The sequence below is a fragment of the Oncorhynchus gorbuscha genome, linkage group LG04, assembly GCF_021184085.1.
Source record: "Oncorhynchus gorbuscha isolate QuinsamMale2020 ecotype Even-year linkage group LG04, OgorEven_v1.0, whole genome shotgun sequence".
NCBI lineage: Eukaryota > Metazoa > Chordata > Actinopteri > Salmoniformes > Salmonidae > Oncorhynchus > Oncorhynchus gorbuscha.
The window spans coordinates 19,739,745-19,765,078 of NC_060176.1; the positions used below are offsets into that span (position 1 = coordinate 19,739,745).

At 42.9% G+C, this 25,334-nt stretch overlaps 1 protein-coding gene across 4 annotated transcripts in view; it reads left to right on the top strand.

The window, feature by feature from the left end:
- LOC124033808 (CD276 antigen-like) overlaps nucleotides 1-16,440 on the top strand; it is an 80,598-nt gene extending 64,158 nt beyond the window's left edge. For 2 of the 4 annotated variants that reach the window (XM_046346150.1, XM_046346153.1), the window contains exons 7-8: nucleotides 3,896-3,934; nucleotides 15,503-16,440. In XM_046346150.1, the coding sequence (XP_046202106.1) occupies nucleotides 3,896-3,918 (23 nt within the window). In that variant the 3' untranslated portion in view covers nucleotides 3,919-3,934; nucleotides 15,503-16,440. Of the gene's footprint in view, nucleotides 1-3,895; nucleotides 3,935-9,283; nucleotides 11,221-15,502 lie in introns of those variants that run through there. The other 2 variants (XM_046346151.1, XM_046346152.1) reach the window with 2 other exon arrangements.
- The last annotated feature ends 8,894 nt before the right edge of the window (nucleotides 16,441-25,334 follow it).

The window sequence follows — 25,334 nt, forward strand, 5'->3', positions numbered from 1 at the left end:
GGGTTTTGGTGGTGTCAAAAGACGATTGCATCGGAATGAGGACTGTAATATTCTGTCCTACTTTCATGCATAATTGGGGCGACAGGTAGCCTAGTGGTTAGAGCGTTTGGGTTAGTACCCGAAAGGTTGCCGGATCAAATCTCTGAGCTGACAAAGTAAAAATCTGTCGTTCTGCCCCTGAACAAGGCAGTTGACCAACTGTTCCCAGGTAGGCAGTCATTGTAAATAAGAATTTTTCTGAACTGACTTGCCTAGTTAAATAAAGATAAAATAATCATTTGTGGGTGGGACCTTTCCTATAATCAAAACACTTGAGAAGACCAGCACCTGACTCTGCTAATTGTGTCCCTATAGTGTTGGATTTTTCATTGGCTTTTCATATATTACCGTACTACTGGGCCAGCTCCTGTTAGGTAGTGTGTTGCTAGAGGATTTCCCTCTCTCCTCTCCTCCCTCTCTCCTCTGAACTATTAATGGTGTTTTGCATACTGAGCAGGGTTTAGCCTCTTCTCAAGGGTTATCTGTTGGCCCGGGAAGAGAAGGCCATTGTCACACTATGAGAGAGATAGCGGAGGGATAGCTGCTCCTAAATCATATGGAATAATGAGCGCTGTCAGACTTAATGAAAGCAGTCAGCAGCATTCTGCATCACAACAACATGGAGGCCCATTGAGGGCATGTAGCGCTGATCAGAATATTAGGGTAATATTAAAGTAATTTCATAGAGCGTGCTAGATCGGATGTGTCTTTGGGAGAAGAGGAGAGAGGTGTACAGTACATCAAGGGGCAGGGCTCTACATTAGTAAAGCAGGGTTTAGGGGACAGCAACAAGCATTAGAATTCACAAGAATTCCTGTCCACAGACGTCATCTGGCCCTTCCCTGTCATGTGACCCATACCCCTGCAGCCCAGTGAAGCGCCCATGGGGGGAGGCGACGTGTCGTCAATCCATCTCACTCCCCTGATCTGCCTCCCCTTAGTGTTCCAGAGTGCGCCACACGTCGGGTTCCACATGAGCACTCCGCTGCAGTGGCTAATTAAATAAAGCACTGTGCCCTCTGCTTCCTGTTAGCTTGGGCAAGGTTGGTGCACACATACACACAGGAGAGGAGAGGAGAGAGGGAGGGACGGTGGCCCGGGACGGGACGGGGGGTTAAAGAGAGAGACAACCGTTATATTGTAATCCCTCCTCATTCGTTCATTAGGGAGAGTCATGATAAGGTTGGCTAAATACTCTAAAGTAATGTGAGAGCCTCCAGAGTGGTCTGATGTTTTGGACCTATAACCCCACAGATAGGACTGTGGCGCTCATGACATTTTGTCTGCCGGTTATTGTCATGCAAAAGTCTGCTGGTCTCATGGTAATTGACCGCTAATTAACATAAACAATATTACCATATCCAGGCCTCCATGCATCCGAGCCACTGATGTGGCACTTGGAACATCTTCATGAAAACAAATTTAAAATAAATTTAATATACACCATCACAATAAATCCGTTATTCAGGCAGGTCTAAAGAAACACTGTGAACAGTTGGACTACTGTATGTTATCTGGCTAGCAGACAAGATATACTGATAAGTCCTGTGCCATTATTTTATATTATATATTTTTATAGTAAGAATAATATAATTTCACTTAGCTGAATAAAATAGAAAGGATATTTTTCCCATTCCGGAGCGAGTGTGCGCATATGAAATGGCTATGTTGAGCATAAAAGTGATTTGAAACAGGTCAGAGTTATTTGGCAACTTTAGTTGTGAATGATACAAACCTTAGAATGTCTTAGAAATCAAATCAAATATGGCGCTGCATTATACGACTGACTATAGGCTATTGATGTTTGAGAAAGTAGCAAAGAAGGCTGGCGCTCTGTTCAGGTCATCCATATGCACTTTAACCTCTAGTGACTCCCCATCCCTCATGCGGGAGCGTAATCATCGACTGACACTAATTAGCATACCACAATGGACATAAATATTCCTAGTCATGAAAATCACAAGTGATGTTCTTCTTCGTTTGTTCTTCACGTTTGGCTGAGAAATCGCCCGGAAATTGCAGTCATAATATAGATCCATAATATTGACAGAAACTTGGCAAATGCTGTTTATAATCAATCTTCAAGGTGTTTTTCAAATATCTATTCGATAATATATCCACCGGGACAATTGGTTTTTCAGTAGGACTGATTGGAATAATGGCTACCTCTGTATTTTACGCGAGAATCACTCTGGGAGCCATCAGGTGACCAGTTGCGCAATGTAGCCGCTTACGGGTATTCTTCAACGTAAATGCGTAAGACTACGTCACAATACTGTAGACACCTTGGGGAATACGGAGAAAAAGTCATCTGGTTGATAGCCCATTCACTGCTCAATAGGGATGCATTGGAACGCAGAGCTTTCAAAAGATGAGTCACTTCCGAATTAGATTTTTCTCAGGCTTTCGCCTGCAATATCAGTTCTGTTATACTCACAGACAATATTTTTACAGTTTTGGAAACTTTAGAGTGTTTACTATCCTAAGCTGTCAATTATATGCATATTCTAGCATCTTGTCCCATTTACTACGGGAACGTTATTTTTCCAAAAATGAAAATACTGCCCCCTAGTCACAAAAGGTTTTAATAGCCAATGGAGGCCGTTTTCCCGCTGGTTCGTTTTTCAGGCTACTGTGGTAATTTCACTCCATGCATCAACACACTGTTTGAGGAGCATGCAGCCTCTCGCTGCACGACAGGGGATATTCTGCCTAAACTCTGTATGCCATGCTCTCTCCCACCCTGTTCCTACAACAGGTTGGGAAACCTAGTGAAATCGGATCATGAACATCGATAATAACATGTATTCACACCAAAACTTATTTCATTTAACTGTTGACAGCCCCTCTCTTTGCGTGATGGATAAAGGAATGAAGGAGAGCGAAGAGGAGGTGGGAATGCACGGTGGTGAGTTATTCTGTAGCTAAAAGTAAAGCCTATTAATTAGATATTAAAAATGCCCTATTACTAGGCTATTAAAAATCTAATACAAATTCACTATAATTGTAGGCTAACTCTGTAAGCCGTCCTGCACAATCAATTAACCAACAGCGTCACCTAGGCCTGTACGTTCTCTCCCTGATTCATGGATAGAAAGATTGGTGCTTAGCATAAGGTAACTAGTTCATCCAGTATGCATAGTAATACTGTCCACACTCAAAGGCGATGACTAGAAACGGCACATTCATTCTTTTAATTCCGTTCTTTGGGGGGGCGGGGCAGGGTTCGGCTCACAGGCCTATGCGTATGCATAAACTCTAATATGCATATTGGTGTTTTGAATTAATCATCACCTTACAAAGCGCTGCCCATTTAATTGTGTTAGGCTTTGAAACAACATCCACAATGACCATGTTTTCCACTCAGTTTCAACCTGTTGTTGAACTTCTTTCTTCAAATTGATCAATCACAGTGGGGTGATTGTGAGGTGAGGTTTTAAAAGCACGTTCTGTTTTGATTATGTGTTTGATGGGATTTTCTATTTAATTTGCATTAATGTCAGAGTGGTTAGAGGGACAATAGATTCCTGAGTACCAGGCCATTAGCGACCTGATGGTCGTTAGCAAGTTGGGTACTACTAGTGCATCTCCAGAGTGCATAAAAGGAGATTACCGTGACTCAACAGTCACATGGCTCATATGTGGCGGTTAATACAGGCACCACAACAGCCCTACCCACAGATTACAAAGAAGGTATGAAGGCTGGCTACATACATGTTCACATCCCATGCTACTGGGAACCACTTTCTGCTGCTAATAGCCAACAGTTCTACTGTACAATGTTGTATTGTTCTATCATCCTAATTGTCTTACTGGCATTAGGAAACTCATATTCCTCTGTTGTTCTGTCTTTCAGCCATGACCCCCCTGAAAAGCTAAAGACAAAAGAACACAGGTAAGAATCACATACGACGATGTCATTACACACCCTTTATGTGTGTGTCCGTGTGTGTGTGTGTGTGTGTGTGTGTGTGTGTGTGTGTGTGTGTGTGTGTGTGTGTGTGTGTGTGTGTGTGTGTGTGTGTGTGTGTGTGTGTGTGTGTGTGTGTGTGTGTGTGTGTGTGTGTGTGTGTGTGTGTGTGTGTCATATCAGGTTGTCTTTGCATTTAATTTCCCCCTCCAGCGATTGCATTGTATTTTCAGGAGGCAGTACGTGCTCTCGAGGCCCCAAGGTCTGCAGAGGCTGTGGGTAACTGCTTCTGTAATGAGCCTCAGGCTGCATTCATTCTGTGAAGGACAATCAGGAATTTTGGAAACGTCTTGATATTTTGATTCTCAAAATCACAGGGTCATTGGTTGCCATGACAAATGTATTTCTGTGCAATGTCATTAGAAGTGGGTTTTGAATATTCCAGCTCGTTCCTAACCCCCCCTTAAAGCCCAATTAATGTGAAACGTGATTTTCCTCAATTATAGCATGTTATGATTTGATATTGAGATTGAGGCCACATTGGACCTATAACCATTGTAGCGATGACTCATTAACCTGCCAGCACCAGGTGTGTTTGTGTGTCTCTGTGGGAGACGTGAGTGACACAAGAATACAGGAGGAGGTTAAAAATAGAAATGCTGGTTGTAAAGTGAGAAGCATCAACTTTCTCTCTCTCTGTCTCTCTCGTTCTCTCGCTCGTTCTCTCTCTCTCTCTCCCAGCCAGACAGACACGTAGGTGTTGATAATAGTCTCCATGACCTCAACAAGTCATCTTATTTATAACCTGTTTCTTACAGTTTATTTGCTCCCTTTAGTGAATTTGACTATGCCAATCTTTTGCACACTGTATTTATCTAACACGTAAAAAAAGGGAGAGGAATTTGACTGCTTAAATAATTTAGAGGGATGATGCTTGTCGGCTCAGCCCACCAACCTATAGTACAGTACACTACCTCCAGGGCTGGGGAGTAACTGATGATTACATGTAATCAGTTACATGTAATCTGATTACACAAAAAAACTGTTATTCTAAATAGTAATTAGATGATAGATACTTTTGAAAAACGAGATAATTACTTATTGGATTATGTTGAAATCCAGAAAGGATCTTGCAAAAATAAATACAAATATATTATGACACCTTTCTGTTTTATGACATTCAATTCAGTATTGAGGAAAGACGCAAGTTTAATTTTTTTCTCTGACCACAAGTCAGAGACCACTATGAGGACACACCAAATGTGTTTTATGGACACTGTTTGTCTTCTTGTAATGTCTCTTAAGGGGAAAGTAATTCAAAAGTAACTGAAAGTAATCCGATTATACTACTGAGTTTGGGTAATCCAAAATGTACTTTACTGATTACAATTTTGGACAGGTAAATAGTAACAGTAACGGATTACATTTAGAATGTAACCTACCCAACCCTGCCATGTAGACATACACACTCCTCAAATAGCAAGCCGCTAAATAGCTAGCTATCTAACTATTGGAGAAATATCTCTGATGTTCAGTTTATAGTATTCAGCTTGGTATCTGAAGAGGATGTACAGTATGGTTACCTACCATGCAGCTGTGTAACAACACTGTCTAGAGAGACTTATGGAGTGTCTGGATGGTGTGGTGTATTTCCTCTCTCAGAACAGGACAGCCCAGTGCAGCATACTCTCTGTCTATCTATCTGTCTGTCCGCCTGTCTCACTGTAGTGAGGGTCAGGTGGACCATCCACAGATCACACCAGTAATGCAGTGGCAGACTGTGAGGCCTCATCCATCACCCAGTGACTGGAGCCTGGCCTGTGTGGCCCCTGGTCTGCTGCCTGTCTTTAGAGAGGGATGGGCTGGCCCATCGGCAGGCCAAGCATTGGAAGGATGTGTCAGGCTCCACCTCACTCCCCTGGTCCTACCCTTCCTGCTTAGGCCTGAAGGAGAGGACTGCCCAAGCCAGGAAGCCCAGCTTGGGTACCGTGTTCTGACTATTTTAGGAAAGCTTCGCTAGCTGACAGAGGGAGGTTATGAATGCCAAGCACATTTTTGTTACAACAGCGTTTTCTGTGAAATCTATATTTTCCTCTTTCATTATGACGAGCATGTTTGATATTGCTCGTGGATATTTTTAGAGGCGTTTCAGAAGCTTTCCATCAATTTTGACCCAACTAAGATTGAACCTGTCACATTAAAGGAAGCAATGAATGCAGTCTGAGAGCTTCCTCTTTATTTTCCTTCCATCCATAAAATAGCTGGATTTCATAGGGCAGGTTTAGGGGTTCAAGACATGGATCTGTTAATAAGACGATGGGGTAGTTTCCCTATAATTATATTCATCACATTTGGAGAATAATCACAAGGGCCAGCTGGAGTGAAGGAGCTGACACTGCATTTCAGCTGACACACGCTTTGTCAATGCACACATATTATGTTACTATGCAAATAATACAGATGTTTCTCTTGCTGTAAAAACGCAAAGCAAAGTTATTTGGTGTCAAGACAGTGATATCAATATCTGTATTGTGCGTATATGTCACGATCGTCGTATGAAGCGGGCCAAAATGCAGCGTGTGTCACGCCCTGGTCGAAGTATTTTGTGTTTATCTTCATGTATTGGGTCAGGCCCAACTGGCTCTGGTTCCATCCTCGGCTCCGCCGACCATCCCGTGTGCCCCCCCCAAAAGTTTTTTTTGGCTGCCTCTCCTGGCCACTCTGCTTGGTCCTTTGTTGGTGGGAAGTTCTGTCACGGGCATCGTAAGAAGTGGACCAAAGTGCAGTGTGGTGAGCGTACCTTTTCCTTTTATTTAAAATGTTGCCAACAAAACAACAAACGAAGACACAACCGTGAAGCTTACAGGGCTATAGTGCCACTAACAAAAGTCAACTACCCACACTGAAAGGAGGGAAAAAGGGCAACCTAACTATGATTCCCAATCAGAGACCACGATAGACAGCTGTCCCTGATAGTGAACCATACCCGGCCAAAACATAGAGCTAAAGAAACATAGAAAACAAAACATAGAATGCCCACACAAATCACACCTTGACCAACCCAAAATAGAGACATAAAAAGCTCTCTAAGGTCAGGGCATGACATTGGCCCTCTCAGCAATTATTATTATTTTTGACTGGATCAGCACTGCGCGTCTTGTGCCAGCTTGGCGTCCCAGACCTCCGGTGTGCCTCCACAGCCCGGTGAGTTCTGTGCCGGCTCTACGCACGGTTTACCCAGTTCACCAGCTCCCTGCACGTGCCGGGCTAAAGTGGGCATGCAGTCAAGAGGAGAGGTGTAAGTGCTAAGCACCAGAGCTCCAGTGCTCCCCCACAGCCCGGTTCGACCTGTGCCTGCGCTCTGGAGGTGCCGGGCTAGAGTGGGCAAGGCTACGCACCAGATCTCCAGTGTTCCCCCACAGCCCGGTCTATCCTGTGCCTCCTTCACAGACCATGCCTCCAGTAGCTCTCCCCAGCCTGGTCTTTCCTGTGCCTCCTCCACGGACCAGGCCTCCAGTAGGTCTCCCCAGCCTGGTTCATCCCGTGCCTCCTCCACAGACCAGGCCTCCAGTAGATTTGAGTCCGGTGCCTGCTCCACTGCAAGGATGCCCAGTCTGGGGCCCGCAGCGAGGGTGCCCAGTCTGTTGCCTGCTCCACGAGCCAGTCCGGTGCCTGCTCCATGGGCGCCCAGTCCAGGGCCCGCAACGAGGGTGCTCAGTCTGGGGCCCGCAGAGAGTGTCCCCAGTCTGGGGCCCGCAGAGAGTGTCCCCAGTCCGGGGCCCGCAGAGAGGGTCCCCACACCAGAGGTGCCACCAAAGTGGGTAGAGCCAGAGGTGGAGCGGGGTCTACTTCCCGCACCAGAGCCACCACCGTGGATAGATGCCCACCCAGACCCTCCCCTATAGGTTCAGGTTTAGCCCTGTAAGCTTCACGGTTGTTTCTTTGTTTGTTGTTTTGTTGACGACATTTTAAATAAAAGGAAAATGTACGCTCAACACGCTGCACTTTGGTCCACTTCTTTCGATGGCCGTGACAGCCAACCTTGATGACAGAGGGCGAAGGAACTCGTTTCCTCTAACTTCCCCAAATAAAGTAGAGGCACCAAGAGTCACTCTCAGTCCAAAATGGCACCCTATTTCCTATAGAATCCTATAAGCCCTGCTAAAAAGTAGTGCACTATATAGAGGATAGGGTGCCATTTGAGCCACTGTCTGTGAGGTTATCTGACATTACTACACCCTGACCTTCACGTTCAGTCCTATCACTGTCGCAGGCCAATATCCTGTAAACCATATTCTCCTGCTGAATCACCACCAATCAATTATTTTAATATTTCTGTGGCCATTTTTTTATAGATTAGCTCATTTATGCATAGTGCAGCATGTCTTATTAAATAACGTAAGTTCAGTGCATCTGATTATCTTGCTTTAGTGTCATGGGACATTTTTGTTTTCATAAAACATTTTACCACCTTCTTGGTATATCTGTTTGTATGTGATTCATTATTATTCTTATGCTTCATTCTTATATTTCATACAACAACTGCAGGCCACTGGGTATGGAATTCACTCACCTTGCGTGTCCATACTGTGTTCACATCGAGAGCTGTTGCCATGGTTAGTAATTAGCCGTAGTGAGTGCTCGCTGAAACATTGAACAATGGTGAAGCATCTCCTGTAATTCCTCACAGAGGACTGTGTGTCCTTGAGGGAAGTGTCATTCATTCTGGAGACTCTCACCTTGTCTGCTAGTAGGCTTTTACCAGAAAATGCTAATAGACAGCCTGATTTGCGTTTGTTATCGGCTATAGCATGGTGAGATATGCAGTATAAACGTGTACGTTTGACACAATTTAATGATCCAGGTTAATCAGGAGGACATATCACTCCAAATGAGTCATGCATAGAGAACTTCAGAGTCCCATTGTACTGGGAGCTGCATCACACATGCCCTGATATTATATCTGCCAATGGAAGGAGGATGAATTGTCAAGGCCAGACACAAAGAGAATAAAGGAAATCCTGTGAGTGTGAATGTGCGAGAGGAGGCAGAGATAGATATGGCCTAGTCATCCAGCAACAGCCAGTAGACTACCACAAATGAATTCCAATGAGAGAGTAGATATTAATACGTCTAATAGGACAGGCCCTATAGGTACAATTAGCTCTAGATAATGGCCCTCTCTACCTTCTTTTCTACTAGAGCTCTAAAATATTGATTTAATTCTCTCCTGTATATCTACTTAAACTCTGGACTGTCACTCTAAGAATCTATCTCATTGTTATGTTTTACAGTGTTGGCCAAGGGGCTTATTCTGTCTCTGTCCTGTTTTAGGGAGCAGAGACGACACATCACTTTGAGGATCCGCACTCTTCTCTTTTTTATAAGAATGAGGAAGAGATAACGAGGCGAAGAAATAAAGTGAGATATAAAAATGGGAAATGGTTCCTGGAGCATTTCAAGTATAGCTGCTGTGCCGTGGCTCATCGTTGAGAGTGAGAGAGACAGCGAGAGCAAGAGAGCTGGCGTGAGGTGTGGAATAAGCTTCGCTTGGCGTGTCGGTGTGACCTTTGGGTGTTTCTGGGGAGAGGGCAGGCGCCAGGCGGTGACGCGGCTCCTCGGGTTACTGTTGTCTCAGCGCCGCGGCGAGGCTCGTCTGATGTTGATGATGTCAGACAGGACACTTACGCTGGGCTAGAGCTCTCCTGGGAGGTGTTGGCTATGGAATCACCCTCTCCGACTCGCTCTCCTCATCCTCTCCTCATCCTCTCCTCATCCTCACATCTGTGCATTATTTAGCTTATTGTCTCAGCCATTTATCAGGATAATGACTCTGCAAGCGTATAATACTGTACTGTACATTTCTCCAAGTGACATGCACCAGATACCTGATGATGACCACTGAGGAAAAGCCAATAAAGAGATGTGCAGAAAACTGCATCATATTGATATTGGAGGATGGTCTAGGATGGATAGTTGTGCTGCTCAGAATATCACTGACTGCATAGTATTTTGTAGCTTTGCTTGGGGAGGATTGGCGCGGAGCCATACGCGTCAGAATAGTGGAGATAATAATGCAGTGAAAAATAAAATACAAGGACCAAAGTTGCTGGGCTGGCTGTACTTTTTTTTGGACCTTAATAACGATTTTCATGACAAGAAACTCGTAATATCAGTGTGCAGTGGCAGGCAGCGGGAGTGTGGGGACTGAATCACTGATCAATGACAGCTAATGAACACGGCAGGAGTTCTGCTCTGTTTGCCTCTCGACAGAGAGCCCCGCTCTTCTGAGAGATATTTTTCTCCTATTTTGCACCAAAAAAAAAATACAGGAGGCTTCGTTGAAACCAACTGCCTCTAGGCTCAATTAACTAGCACAGATTACTCATAATGCAGATGAGGAGCCTGGGTATGTAATACACAGCATGGAGACCACTCACCTTCCCTCCTCCCTCACTACAACTCTATGCCTTGGGGCCCGGTGACAGTGCAGTGCGGTGGGTTGCGGTGTGCATGCAGCGGCACATATATACATGACATATGGAGTGTCTCAGGCGATCTATGGATCCTGAAGGCTGTTTATCACTCCATCATGGTGACATGGTACTGAGTCGTGTGCAGTCAACACAACACAGAGCTCTGGTGTCACCTGGCTGTCAGCAACACTTAATATACTTGGCTCAGGGTCTCTGGTCGCTGCTGCTGTCCTGATGCCCCTGGCCTAACTGTCCAATCCCCCTTGCATTACATGGATGGAGAGATACTCCTCCAGAGCATTCATCACGTCCTCCATCACCCCCGCCGGGGCAGAGGGCCGGGAGCCTGGCACCTGCACTGTTGTCTCTTCTCTCATTGGCCACATGAGGTGTCCTACTGGGGTTGGTACTTTTATAGAGGCCTCCACTGGCATACAGTACACAGTAGCACACACCTTCAGACATTTTTACAGTTTTTACAAATGTCATCTCAAATATGAGCTGGTATAATTGTGTTGAAACACTGTTCTTTTAAATTGGTTAAATGAAATACATACTGCTAAACTATTGTCAGCAAAGGAAAGGTGTGTGTTGAGAACATCAAGAGAATTACAGAAGGCAGAAATGTAAATAGAGTAGTTAGCATACCCAAATGGGAATAGGCACAAATATGCTGGATTTGTAGACTGTGAGGCTGCGTTTACAGTCAGCCCAATTCTGATATTATTTCCACTAATTGGTCTTTTGATCAATCACATCAGATCTTCTCACCTCAGATCTTTTTCCAGAGCTGATCTGACTGGTCAAAATACCAATTAGTGAGAAAAAAAATCAGAATTGGGTTGCCTGTGTAAATGCAGCCTAAGATATATTTTTATGTGAGTCAATGTTATAAATCTCAGGGAGAAAATACATGGCTCCAAATGAAAGGCGTCAGAGCTGAAAGATGTGTATCACTGTGTTGACAAACTGGGCTTAGTGCCTCAATACTGTAGAACTATATTTCATAATGAGAATCTATTCTAGAACTGAGGACTAACGATTTACAAGAAATCAAGGGCATAACATTTTTTCGCCATTAAAAGCCCTCTGAATTCCAGTTCTAGAAGGTTTCAAAAGGATCACCTTCCTCAACCTAGACACAATGATTGTTTAAATGAATGAGCTCTCATGAATTCTGTCACTCAGCCACAGTGATGACAGTGCAATTAATGATTATTTGACCCGACACAGGCTTAAATGGAAATCGTAAAATGGAAATCGTAATACAATCTGTCTTTCCATTGGTGGAAATATCTGGAATGACCTGTGTTAATTAAAGATAAAATCTAAGGTGAGGGCGGTAGACGTGTCTGTCAGAGAGTGAGCTTCTGTCTGTATCTGTGCAGTGATGTGGATAACATATTAGATGAGAGTGAGCAGAGTGACCAGCCAGCAGCAGACCAGCAGCTACAGAACAGTATAGTAGCCTCAAAAATTCACTAACATTGATTCACCGCCAATTACTAGCTACACAGGATCCATGGACAAGGCTCACTATATACTACATTTTTAACGAAGGAACATGTTTTGAAAACCTTGTAATTACACTAAAGCAATGTGAGCAGACCATTAAATTACATGGCTGGAGAGACAATTTTGGAACATAGAAATGGGTCAGATTTAATTGTAGAGCTCCTAGTTAGTCCCCAGAACACCGACAGGTCCACTCAGCAGCCATCAGTCCACTGAGTGGGAATGGGATGATGACATGAAAGTGACCTCATTACTCCACCACAGACCAAATCAATAAACCATAACAGCCCACGGTCCCTTCTGATGTCATCACAGACGCACAGCTTGATATTCATCATACAGATGATGATTATAACACTGAGGAAGAAGGGGACGAATGGTTTGCATGCTGCTTTGCCAGGCGGCCAGGTTTCCCAGTGTAAACACAGAGCGATCTGCGACTCTTTTCTTTCTCCCTCTCCTCTCTCTTCTTCTGACTCTGAATCACTCCGCCTTTGGGGCTTACCACAGGAGTCTCTTCAAACAAGGCTTTGTACTGGAGTGTAGAAACAAGATTAATGCACTTCCACAGCTCTGTGCTGCTCTAGGGAAAAGAAGCCTGATAATTAACACCAGGGGGGGCTTGGAGGAAATTGGAGGGGGGAAATCACACCACATAATAAAAATACGGGGAAAGGCACATATGACGTTTATTTGGCGTGTATGCGATGTGTGAGGCTGCGTTGAGGTGACAGTCAGTGAAGCTGTGACTGTGACGTCTTGGAGGGTATGTATGTCGGGACGGTTTACTCTGAGCATTGTTTATCATTGTCATGTCTGTAATATTTCATTGTGGTGTGCTTACCACCAGCAGTGTTACAATGCATAAACCACATGCATTTATACAAATTATACAAATGTATACAAATGAAGTGTTCAATCCATCTTCATAAGGACACTGTGTATTTCATAATGCCTTATGGACAGACAACCTGTCTTACCTTGACCGTTGTAAGATCTCTGCATATTGACTTCTGGAAACGTCTGTGTTTATGTCAGAACCCCCCAGCTGGAGTTGTTCTCTGATAATGACTCAGATTGTTGTCATTTACATCAATGTCTGAAAACAGTGTGCCCGTGGCTCCCTGTACAGGGTTCTCCAAATATATAAAGAAGTGGTGGAAGGTTACCAAGGAAGAGAATGAAATATGGCACTTCCATTTCAATGCAAATGAGGACTGAAATGAGTGCAGTGTGGATTTACAGTGGTTCATTAGAATGGACCCAGCACGCTGCTGCTTTAAGTGAACAGTCTCCTATAGCCTGAGTAAATTAGTGTGCAATCCCCTGCACTGGCTGTAAATGAAACTGTCCGTCAGCATGCAGCGTCTCAACCTGCTAAGAAGAAGTGGGATAGGATGGTTCTGTCCTCCTGATGTCTGTCTGCTGGAGCTCTTGGATAGAGAGAAAGTTTTCTTCAAGTTTGGATAGTCTGTGTTAACTTCCCAGTCTATTCAGTCAGGAGTCTGACATGAAGATATGAGAGTTTTTTAGTGTATGCTCGTATCGCATATACAGCCAAACAATCTCTATAGCCTTTGGTAAAGGTCTGGGGTGGTCTTTCATTTCTGAAATTCATTTCAGGATGCTGCTGTCCTGGACTCAATAAGAATGACCCCCTGTTTGAACACACACATCATGCATTTCCAAAGGGGGAATATCTAAAAGTAGATTTGAATCCGATGAGAACATGCAGGTGTGAAAATATTGTGTTGTGTTCATTTTTATGATGGATTAGGAGGCAAGCTGCACTGCCCTCTGAGAGGAGGCAAGCTGCACTGCCCTCTGAGAGGAGGCAAGCTGCACTGCCCTCTGAGAGGAGGCAAGCTGCACTGCCCTCTGAGAGGAGGCAAGCTGCACTGCCCTCTGAGAGGAGGCAAGCTGCACTGCCCTCTGAGAGGAGGCAAGCTGCACTGCCCTCTGAGAGGAGGCAATCTGCACTGCCCTCTGAGAGGAGGCAAGCTGCACTGCCCTCTGAGAGGAGGCAAGCTGCACTACCCTCTGAGAGGAGGCAAGCTGCACTGCCCTCTGAGAGGAGGCAATCTGCACTGCCCTCTGAGAGGAGGCAAGCTGCACTGCCCTCTGAGAGGAGGCAAGCTGCACTACCCTCTGAGAGGAGGCAAGCTGCACTGCCCTCTGAGAGGAGGCAAGCTGCACTGCCCTCTGAGAGGAGGCAAGCTGCACTGCCCTCTGAGAGGAGGCAAGCTGCACTGCCCTCTGAGAGGAGGCAAGGAAAGTGGGAACTGGAGTGAGTTTTTAAATGGAGAGCTGCTGTTTAATATATATGCATATCCAGAGCCACCGAGTTTACAGAGACCTTTAGGAAACTGGCAGGACTCATATGTTAACAGTCTGACTTCTTTTGAATTGTATAATTCATCAAGTCGTCTCTGTTGTTTTATTTACAGTTTCACCACTTCATAGAGATATATCACGTGCCACAGATACAGTCAGGGGAAAATATGTCATGATTAAGAAGTGATAGAGACGTTTCCAAACAGTGGCAGCAGCCATTTTTCCAGCCAAAGTGACCAAGACAGCATACACTACAAGCGTAAGAGTATTACATCTGCTGATGGTCTGCAATCTCAGTCCTTCCAGACAGATCAGAATCAAAAGGAGCTTTATAAGCATGACAGGTTTGGACAGGAAGTAGAGATGAGGCCTTTCTGGAACAAAGAGCATGTAGGCTACTGCAAAATGTCATAATGCATTAAGTATTCCTCTTCCTCAAACTTTATATATATATATATTTCCTTTCATGTACATCTTTAAATTATAATTTTACTGATAAATGTAAACCAATTATAATTTTTTGAAATCTTTTCTTTTGAATTGGAAATCCAGAGCGGTATGTTTCAGGTAGTTATGGGTAATCCACTCTAATTACATATCTAAACTGAACCTTTGCGGGTTATACCCTGCTATATTGCTTTTTAGAATCTGAAACTAGGAGAGCTTCACGTGTGACATTATTTTATTTATTTATCCTTTATTTAGCTAGGCAAGTCAGTTATGAACAAATACTTATTTACAATGACGGCCTAGGAACAGTGGGTCAACTACCTTGTTCAGGGGCAGAACGACAGATTTTTACCTTGTCAGCTCGGGGTTTCAATCTAGCAACCTTTCGGTTACTGGCCCAACGCTCTAACCGCTAGGCTACCTGCCACCCCATTATGAACCATGTGTGTCTTGAGTTAATTCTCGAACCAGTTTAATGATTCAGGGAGAGCAGTTTAATTTGCTGTGGTAGCATTAGCAGTGGTGTGGAGGGGTCTATTGGGACCGGAGTGGGTAAACTACATTAAAAGTTTAGAAGAGTTACCTGTAAAGTGGAAAACAGGTCAAGTGGATAAAGACTGGGATGTTGCAGTCATCAAAAGGAACAAACCGTAATATTGTCCTGTTGGAATAAGAAAGTGTCTCTGTAATGTTTTTTCTCCTCAGCACAAATCCCTATAAGGTTTTGGTCTGACAACCTCCCTCTCTCTAACACAATATTTTTTACATTTTTTTTCAGCAGTGAGGAGGCAGACGGTGAGACAGCGATGAGTCTTATATTTAATCCCACTACACCTATCCATCAACGGAGAGACTGGTTCCACTGTCTCCTACCCACACAGTTTCCAGTCCTTACTGAGCTGACAATGAGTCCATCATACCCATCCCTACAGGACCACTTCCTCCTGGGCTTCCAAAAAGACATAAACCCATCATATCCTATTACAGCACTCTACATTTCCCTTCCCCTGCTACTCCTTCAATTAACAAAGTATATGAACGCGGATGTGGAGTCGTATTCATTTCTATGCAATAGGCTAAAGAGAAGCTTCACTTGAAGGCCATTGGATTTGACAGGCTCCCTGTCTCGAACCTGGACAACATTTTCTCTTCACTATGTATCGAGGTAGGAAGTTTGAGAGGCCCAGAATCTAATTTCTAATAGGAAGTGAACAGCTTAAGAGATGACCAAGCTGAGGCTGCCATCAGCGTCTCCCTAGCTGCCTACCTGCCAGAGACAGAGTGTAGCTGTGTAACTCTCCATTTACTCCTCGACTCACTAATTAATGGTTGCCCGTGGAGTAACTTGTACCTGTCAGTGTCTACCGCTCTCGTATATTCAATAACTTGGGGGAATTGAAATTGAATGCCAGCTAAGCTCGAACAAACTGCAAATGGTGCATGGGATACACCCTGGTTCTCTCACTGACCTGACAGCAGCCTTATATGTAAGGTTTTTAATGAACATGGACTCTTCTCAGCTACTCTTGACTGCCAAGGTGGAATGTTTTATGAATTCAAGATGGAGGGTGGGTGGGTGATTGTATAAGTTCTGTTACAGTATACAGGTACTCAAGCAGGTCCTTGTGCCAAATGTCAATGTGCGTATGAATGCCAAAGCCGTCCATAAATGAACCCAGTGCCGATTCGCATTAAAGAGACATGGTGAAAATGTTCCAGAGCGGTCATTGGTAATTATTGCGTCCATTTCCAGGGCCACTGCATGTGTGTTCATGGAGAACAAGGTCCACTCTATTACACATATCTCCTTACCCATGGGATTAGCCACACTGCTCACAATTCATACCTCCACTTCTCCATTAGAGCTGATTTATCTGCAGACTACACTCCTCTACATAATGAGGGAAACAAGAATAATGGTGAAAAGTAATACAAATCTTTCATTTACATGTGGATCTAGCCGGACGTGTTAAATTGCCAGTTACGCTCTCACGTTCTTAGGGACTTGCAGATGCTTATTCATCCCAAACATCTTAGTTGTTTGAATAATGAATTTCCTCCAGGAGTATTTGCTACTGCCGTGTGTGAAATAAGTGGCTGCGGTTGGGCTGGTGGAACAGACAGGCTGGCTGTCTCTGAGAAGTAGGAAAGGAATGGTTACCCCCCCCCCCAACCCATCACTATTCCTTCTAAGCTGGATGAAGCTGTTGATCAAACCGAAGGCTGTGCTTCCAAATCCACATCTCGCTCTCTGTACTGTAGCCCTTGACCTTGCCATGTGTCCTCATGGCCCAGACACCCGCTTGAAATTAAATTACAGATTAGTGGCTTCAGCTCCTTGGAAGGGTTTATTTGGTTGCCCCCTCTCTGTGTCACTCTCATTCTCCCATTCAGGAGCATTGAGGAAATGTCATGGGATTTAAGAAAGAAAATGCCAGCCTTGATACAGTTTCTACTTCAAAGTCTATACTATGTTGCCTGGCCTCCCTAAATTCAGGATGTCTGCAAGGAGTTCTACATCTTACAGGTGAGGAATAGGGGGCAGATGGCATGTGGTGATTACTGTGCTAGAATGAGTAACGAACAGGGGAAACGGAAACCAAACTCATACATTTTTATTTATTTATTTCATACAAACGTCTTCAGACTTCAATGTCTCTGTAAGTTTGGCCTTCTCCCATCAATTCCATCAAGCTGAGATGGAGCATGAACTCTACACCAGACTCAATGACTGGTCCTGTCACTGAGTGCTTCTTTAGACACTGTTGTTGCACCTTGAGATTGAAAAATCATTCTAGCGAGACAAGTGGATCAAACGCCAAGCCCTCATTCATTTGGAAGACTGTCACACATAGCACAATGCTGTAATTTCAAATCACTTTCACTTCCACTCTGTAGGTTCTGTGATTTTTGGCAAATCAGAATGGCTTGTTAGCCCTATAAATTATCCAATTCCCTTCATATTGATGTAGATTCCCAGTCACTTCTCAAGTATATAACTCATCATGTCAGTCTGGCCTCTTTTCATTGGGAAGTAGGTTTCTTTGAATGTGCCAACAGAGAAGCTACCCCACAGGGCAAAAACTGGTTGAATCAACATTGTTTCCATGTCATTTCAACCTAAAAACAAATCCATCTGATGACGTTGAATCAACGTGGAAAACGAATTAGATTTGCAAAAAGTCATCACATAACCCAATTTTTTACCTAAATAGAATGACATTTTTTTGTTGTTGATTTCACACTGAATTCCCGTTAGTTAACAACTCAACTCAAAGTTAGACATTGAACGGGTGTCTGTGCCCAGTGGGTACTGTACTGTAGAGACACTTTCAAATCAACATTCCTCACTGTAAACATATTTGCATTAAATGCTTTTCTAGGGTCCGGAGTCTGTAGCCAGATTTTTTTGTTCTATTGTGTTGTTTGGAATAAGTGGAAAGTTAACCTGAATGTCACAGTTTGTTGAGCAATGGAGAAAAACTCACAGCCGACATTTGAAACTGTATAGTTCTCCTCTCACCAGGGGGGTTGAGTTGTGTATTTAGTATGGAGAAAGAAAGCAATCAATAAAACAGCTGTTGGTAACCAAGGGACGAGAGAAGTGTCTTTGAAACTTTAGCACATGGTGCTTAAAAAGCGCAATATAGTCAATAATAGATGAAGAACTACTGGTAGCAGCCACGCTCCAGGGTGTTATACCCACCGCTAGACAGAGAAAAACACACCATTCAGCTATTTGTGAAGATTCATTTCCAAAAGCCAATCTTGACTATCCAGTCATAGTTTTTGAACTGACTTAATAGTTATGATTTAATTTGATTTGATACTTTTGATTTTCTGGGTAATTATTCATGACAGAGAGGCACATTTATGAAAACGTTGTAATGGGAATTTAAAAAGGAAAACAGTACCCGTCAACATCCTTTGGACCTCTACATTTTTTAGGACCATAAGTAAACATGGAGAAAACGGTCAGGATTGTCAAGACATTGACAGATCTGAGGAAGAGATGGGCAGAAATACCGAATCGAACACGCTGCTCATCAATCAAAACATGAAAACAAGGTTTGAAAGCACGTTTATGTCGCAACGCTTCCCCCTGAATTGTACTGTCAGAGTAGATCAATGTTGTTGTCATTTGAAAGGTGATCAGGTCACACAAGGGAGAGATTGGTAGTCCACAGTTGACCAAATGCTCACAGAGAAGAGAGGCTTCCATTTTCAAAAGGGAAAGTTTGTTCTTTCGTAGTGTTTTACCTCCGGGACGGTATATCTTGAAGGACAAAACAGTTTCAATAGAGGCTCAGATAAATATTCCTCATCAGTATGTAATCATGCTGGGAAGGAAAAAAAGTTTGAAAGCACCTGTGAATCGCTAACACTACTCTGTTCCCCTCTGAATGGTAAGCAGGCTTACTGGACGTGTACTGTTGACACGAGGCTTTACAGAAGACAGATGACAGAGCCTCGCTTTTAGAGGACAGGGATGGAAGGAAGAAGTGGCACAGAGATTACAATTATAAAAAGAGGCAAAACTGCCATTATTTAATTTGATTTGGCATTTTGATCTGAGAGTATTGTGAAATGCAGCATTAGCTCTCTGACAAAGAGAGCATGTTCGTGTTCCAAAGGCTTTGTCTCTGTAAAGATAGCCATTCTGAGAGGGAGTTCAGTGACAGATTTCAGCTGTCAGGGGTTTTACATGCTCAGCAAAAAACTATGCCAATGAACACGTTATACTGTTTCCAGTTGTAAATATCGGTTCATATGAAATGTGTCTCACTTGTTCTGAATCTGTACTCATGCATAAGTGTTTTTTCTACATTTAAAAACCATCATATATATTTGAACTTCAAACAATTGCATCAGCTAATTTGTAAAATAGGCCCATGTTCCATTGAGCCTGTTTGGCTTCTAATGAAATAAGAGCTTATTCATGTATCGACATAAAGGTTTGTAGATAAGTCACATTAGGGGCACGACCAGGGGCACAAAGTCATATTTAAAAAGGCAGACATACGGCAACTTCTACTCCTTATCAATGCACATTGCATGTCATGGATAAAGTAAGCATAGGGAGTGCAGAGTTGTCAATCATAGGATGATTTGCTTGTCTTTACTTCCCTTTGATGTATCTTTTTCCCCCAATTTTTATAAATGCATCAAAGCTTTTCCTAGATGTTTTACTGTTGATATGTCATATCATAATTGAGTCAAGCATACAATTTCATCTGGCATCAAAATAATGTATTACTTTACTTGACTCTAGCTGCCAAGCAGTACACCCATGAGAAATCCTTTTAAGTGTATGATTTAATGTCATGCGTTTTTACTGTCCCTCTCAATAACAGTACATGTAAAGATCAAAAGCTTTTGTTTTATTTGATGCCTTTGTTTTCTTGTCACTATGTCCAACAACAACTTCATCAGTTTCACAATGCCAGAACCATACCAGACATTCTGTGACTGTTTCTAAGTCTTTATGTGAGATATTAAAGGATGGTTGATCCTGATAAAACTGGGTTATTCACACCACACGGAGATAGAGAGGCAGTAAGTATTGAAGACCCTAAGTAGACCACTGAACACCTCCCATCCCTAGGGGGCAGCAGCTACCAGGTCAGGTGCTGAGACATCTGTCTAGAGAGACTGTAAAAGATGGCGGCAGAGGTGAGGGCTGCCGTCTTATTGGCTCTTAACCAGCCATGCTATTTTGTTAGTTTTTTCACAATTTTCTAAACTTGTTATGTACATAATGTTGCTGCTACCGTCTCTTATAACCGAATAGAGCTTATGGACATCAGAACTGGGATTACTCAACTCAAATTAGACGAGGAGTTCAGTCGGACGCGAGGGATATACTACAGACACCCGACCAGGCCCAGATCCCCGTGATTTGCAGGAAAAGGAAACGTAGGTTTTGTGGAAAGAGATCAGGATGCCTTGTGAGGATCAGGCGACGAGTGGCTTATCTGCCCTTGCCTTCCGTTCTGCTAGCTAACGTTCAATCGCTGGAAAATAAATGGGACAAACTGAAATCACATACTCTATATCCTACTAACGGGACATTAAAAATTGTGATATCTTATGTTTCACCGAGTCGTGGCTGAACAACGACATTAAGAACATACAGCTGGTGGGTTATCAGTAGGACAGAACATCAGCCTCTCGCAAGACATGAGTCGGGGGCCTATGCAAATGAATAAACAATAGCTGGTGCACAATATCTAAGGAAGTCTCAAGGTTTTGCTTGCCTGAGGTATCTCATGATAAGCTGTAGACCACACTATCTACCTAGAAAGTTTTCATCTGTACTTTTCGTAGCTGTCTACATACCACCACAGACCGAGGCGGGAACTAAAACCGCACTCAATGAGCTGTATTCCGCCATAAGCAAACAGGAAAACACTCATCCAGAGGTGGCGCTCCTAGTGGCCGGGGACTTTAATGCAGGGAAAGTTAAATCAGTTTTACCTCATTTCTATCAGCATGTTAAATGTGCAACCAGAGGGAAACAAATTCTAGACCACCTTTACGTGTTGTGTTGGGGATTGGCAAGTCTCTGAAATCCAGACCCTAGGCAACAGCAGTGTCTAGGGTCTGGGATTAATGACAGACTCTTGGTAACTTTGAAGGGGGCAAAAAAAATCAGGGGGAGCTCCTCTTCAGACAGACAACTCCCCCAACAAATCACGAGGCAGACATGCCAGAACACTGCAATTCACAAGCAAAGTTCGCAGGCGTTCTTTGCGATGTTTTAGTGAAGGTAGATGATGCAAACCAGCCATTTGCAGAATGCACTCATTAAAAATAACCTCTGTGATCTTCATCTTCGTAACTACTATTTTGTGTTCGGGGGATGTGGGCAACAATCAGTGACGTAGGCAGTGACATGCAAACCGGAAGATTGGTACATTGTGGGAGGCACATCTGTCTAGAGAGAGTAGGGATTGGCAGATGATGGCTGAGGGAGAGGTGGTTTGAGGAGCCTTCTGGCCCAACAACCTTATTTGTTTGATACCGTTTTGCTATGGATTTCCTTTTTGTTTTATTTTGTGTATATTCATATTATTTTGGTCACCATCTAGGAACATTGCAACCTGCTTGGGCTGGTGGACTAGAGAGTCAGGACAGAGCTCGCCCTGGATCCTGGTAAGCAGGCTGTCTTCTTAGGAACATGCCAGCTCTTGAGAACACAAGCCATATAGCCATTGAGTTCTCAGTTGAACCTTTTTGGGATAGGGGGCAGAATTTTCACTTTTGGATGAATAGCGTGCTCAGAGTGAACTGCGTCCTACTCTGTCCCAGATGCTATTATATGCATATTATTATTAGTATTGGATGAAAACACTCTGAAGTTACTAAAACTGTTTGAATGATGTCTGTGAGTATAACAGAACTCATGTGGCAGGTGAAAACCTGAGAAAAATCCAACCAGGAAGTGGGACATCTGAGATTTGTAGTTAATGTGTGAAAGTTACATATTTCAAAAAAATATATTAGAATTTCGCTCACTGCCTTTTCAGCAGAATGTTGTGCAGGGGTTCCATTTACAATGAAAAGGTTAAACCCTTTACAATGAAGATCTGAAGTTATTTTGGCATGTGTTAGTCGTGCAGAGGTGAGGACGGAGTCAGGCGCAGGACACAGAACTGAGTAAAATAACGTACTTTTACTCAGGAAAAATAATCAGCGAAAATAAATCCACTCAGGGATCACAAACCCTAACACAACAGCCTAACACAGAACCGGGAACAATCACGCACAAAACATAATGAGAACCAGAGGGTTAAATAGGGAAATAATAATAATGTAATGGGAACCAAGTGTGTACAATCAAGACATTACTAATGGAAAAAGAAACGTGGATCATTGGCAGCTAGAAAGCCGGTGACGACGACCGCCGAACGAACTAGGAGAGGCACCAACTTCAACGGAAGTCGTGACATATTTGGATTTTTACGAATTATCTTTGAAAGACAGGGTCCTGAAAAAGGGACGTTTGTTTTTTTTTGCTAAGTTTAGTTGGTACTAATTACTATTACTTACTAATTCAGTTCAAACAACAATAAAATAACAAAACAGAACATTTACAAACAAAAAGCAAGGTGAATTAGGAACAATATGATTGTTCATTGTTCAAATAGGGAGGAGCAGTGAGTTGAAGTTGACTTGTGGCTACTGTAGTTGAACCAGTTTAGAGGTGGTGGGTGAACAGATGGCTCCAGTGTGAGTAGGGAGTACTCAGCTGAAGATGAATACAACACACATCCTATTCAGAGACCAATTTCTTTGTGTTACTAAGATCTTTAGTGGAGTCACAGCATCACTGAGAATGATGCAATACATCCTGAAATGGAGAAAAGAAGCCATTGCAATTGATCAAAATGTTCAGTCCATTATGACTCCTATACATTGTGTTTGGAAAACAACTAGCCAGTCTACAAATAAGTCTACTTGGGGTTTTAGGCCTGTCTAGCTGTTCCATTACCTGTCTGACTGACTATTTAATGTGAAAGTAAGCATAAGTGGCTAGTGTGTTGTACTGTATGCATGTGTCTAGCCCTTCACATAACTCCAAATGCTACAGCATTGGAGTCATTCTACATCCTTTTTGAATATCTGATGTGATCATTCAAGTTTGAAATGCTCTATCTATAAAGAATTGATCATTGATTGTGATACGTTTTTGGAAACCTTGAACACTCAACCTAACTTAATTAATCATCCAAAAATAACTTTCCAAATACAAAAGATAGACTTACTGTGAGCTGTTTTACCACAGATTTCCACCAATGTTTTTTTGTGTAACAACTTCGAGCCCACAGTTTTTTTTTGTTCCCTCGCAAGTTTCTAATAGCTCTGGAAGTGCATTGCAGTGACATGAAAGTAGACTTTTCGATGTTCCCGAAATTGTATTGCACTTCCAGGTGATTAGACATGGTTAGATGCAGTTAGACAGAGCGTCGGGACAGCTGTACACATTGGTTACCCACTGTGGTCAATTGTTAACCTTTCTAGCGCAGGCTCGACAACATTCCGCTGAAAAGGCAGTGCACGAAATACAAAAATATTTTTTTGAAATATGTAACTTTCACACATTAACAAGTCCAATACAGCAAATGAAAGATAAACATCTTGTTAATCTACCCATTATGTCCGATTTCAAAAATGCTTTACAGTGAAAGCACAACATATGATTATGTTAGGTTATAGCCAAGTCAAAAAAACACAGCCAATTTTCCAGCCAAAGATAGGAGTCACAAAAAGCAGAAATATAGATAAAATGAATCACTAACCTTTGATGTTCTTCATCAGATGACACTCATAGGACATCATGTTACACAATACATGTAATGCATATTTATATCCAAAAATCTCAGTTTACATTGCCGCCTTATGTGCAGTAATGTTTTGATTCCAAAACATCCAGTGATTTTGCAGAAATAATCATAATAAACATTGATAAAAGATACAACTGTTATTCACAGAATTAAAGATAGACTTCTCCTTAATGCAACCGCTGTGTCAGATTTTTAAAAAACTTTAAGGAAAAAGCATAATCTGAGAACGGCGCACAGAGCCCAAAACAGCCAGAGGAATATCCACCATTTTGGAATCAACAACACTTACCTTTGATGATCTTCATCAGAAGGCAATCCCAGGAATCCCAGCTCGACAATAAATGTCTGATTTGTTCCATAAAGTCCATAATTTATGTCCAAATAGCCACTTGTTGTTAGCGTGTTCAGCCCAGTAATCCATCTTCATGAGGCGCGAGCATTTCATCCAGACAAAAACTCGAAAAGTTATGTTACAGTCCTTTAGAAACATGTCAAACGATATATGGAATCAATTGTTAGGATGTTTTTAACATAAAACATCAATCATTTTCCAACCGGAGAATTCCTTTGTCTTCAGAAAAGCATTGGAACGAGAGGTAACTCTGTCGGGAGCGCGCGTCAGGAGACCGAAGCTCTCTGCCAGACCACTGACTCAAAGAGGTCTCATGAGCCCCTCCTTTATAGTAGAATCCTCATTCAAGATTCTGAAGATGGTTGACATCTAGTGGAACCCGTAGGAAGTGCAACTTTATCCATATCTCAATGTGTATTCGGTAGGCCAAGCTTTGAAAAACTACAAACCTCAGATATCCCACTTCCTGGTTGGAATTTTCTCAGGTTTTTGCATGCCATATTAGTTCTGTTATGCTCACAGACATCATTCAAACAGATTTAGAAACTTCAGAGTATTTTCTATACAATACTAATAATACTATGCATATATATTAGCATCTGGGACAGAGTAGGACGCAGTTCACTCTGGGCACGCTATTCATCCAATAGTGAAAATGCTGCCCCATATCCCAAAAGAGTTAAACACTGTTTCCCATCCTTGTTCAATGAACCATAAACAATTAATGAACATGTGGAACGGTGTCACGTTCTGACCTTAGTTCTTTTATTTATGTCTTTGTTTTAGTATGGTCAGGGCGTGAGTTGGGTGGGTTGTCTATGTTCCGTTTTCTATGTTGTGTTTGCGTTTGGCCTGGTATGGTTCTCAATCAGAGGCAGGTGTCATTAGTTGTCTCTGATTGAGAATCATAT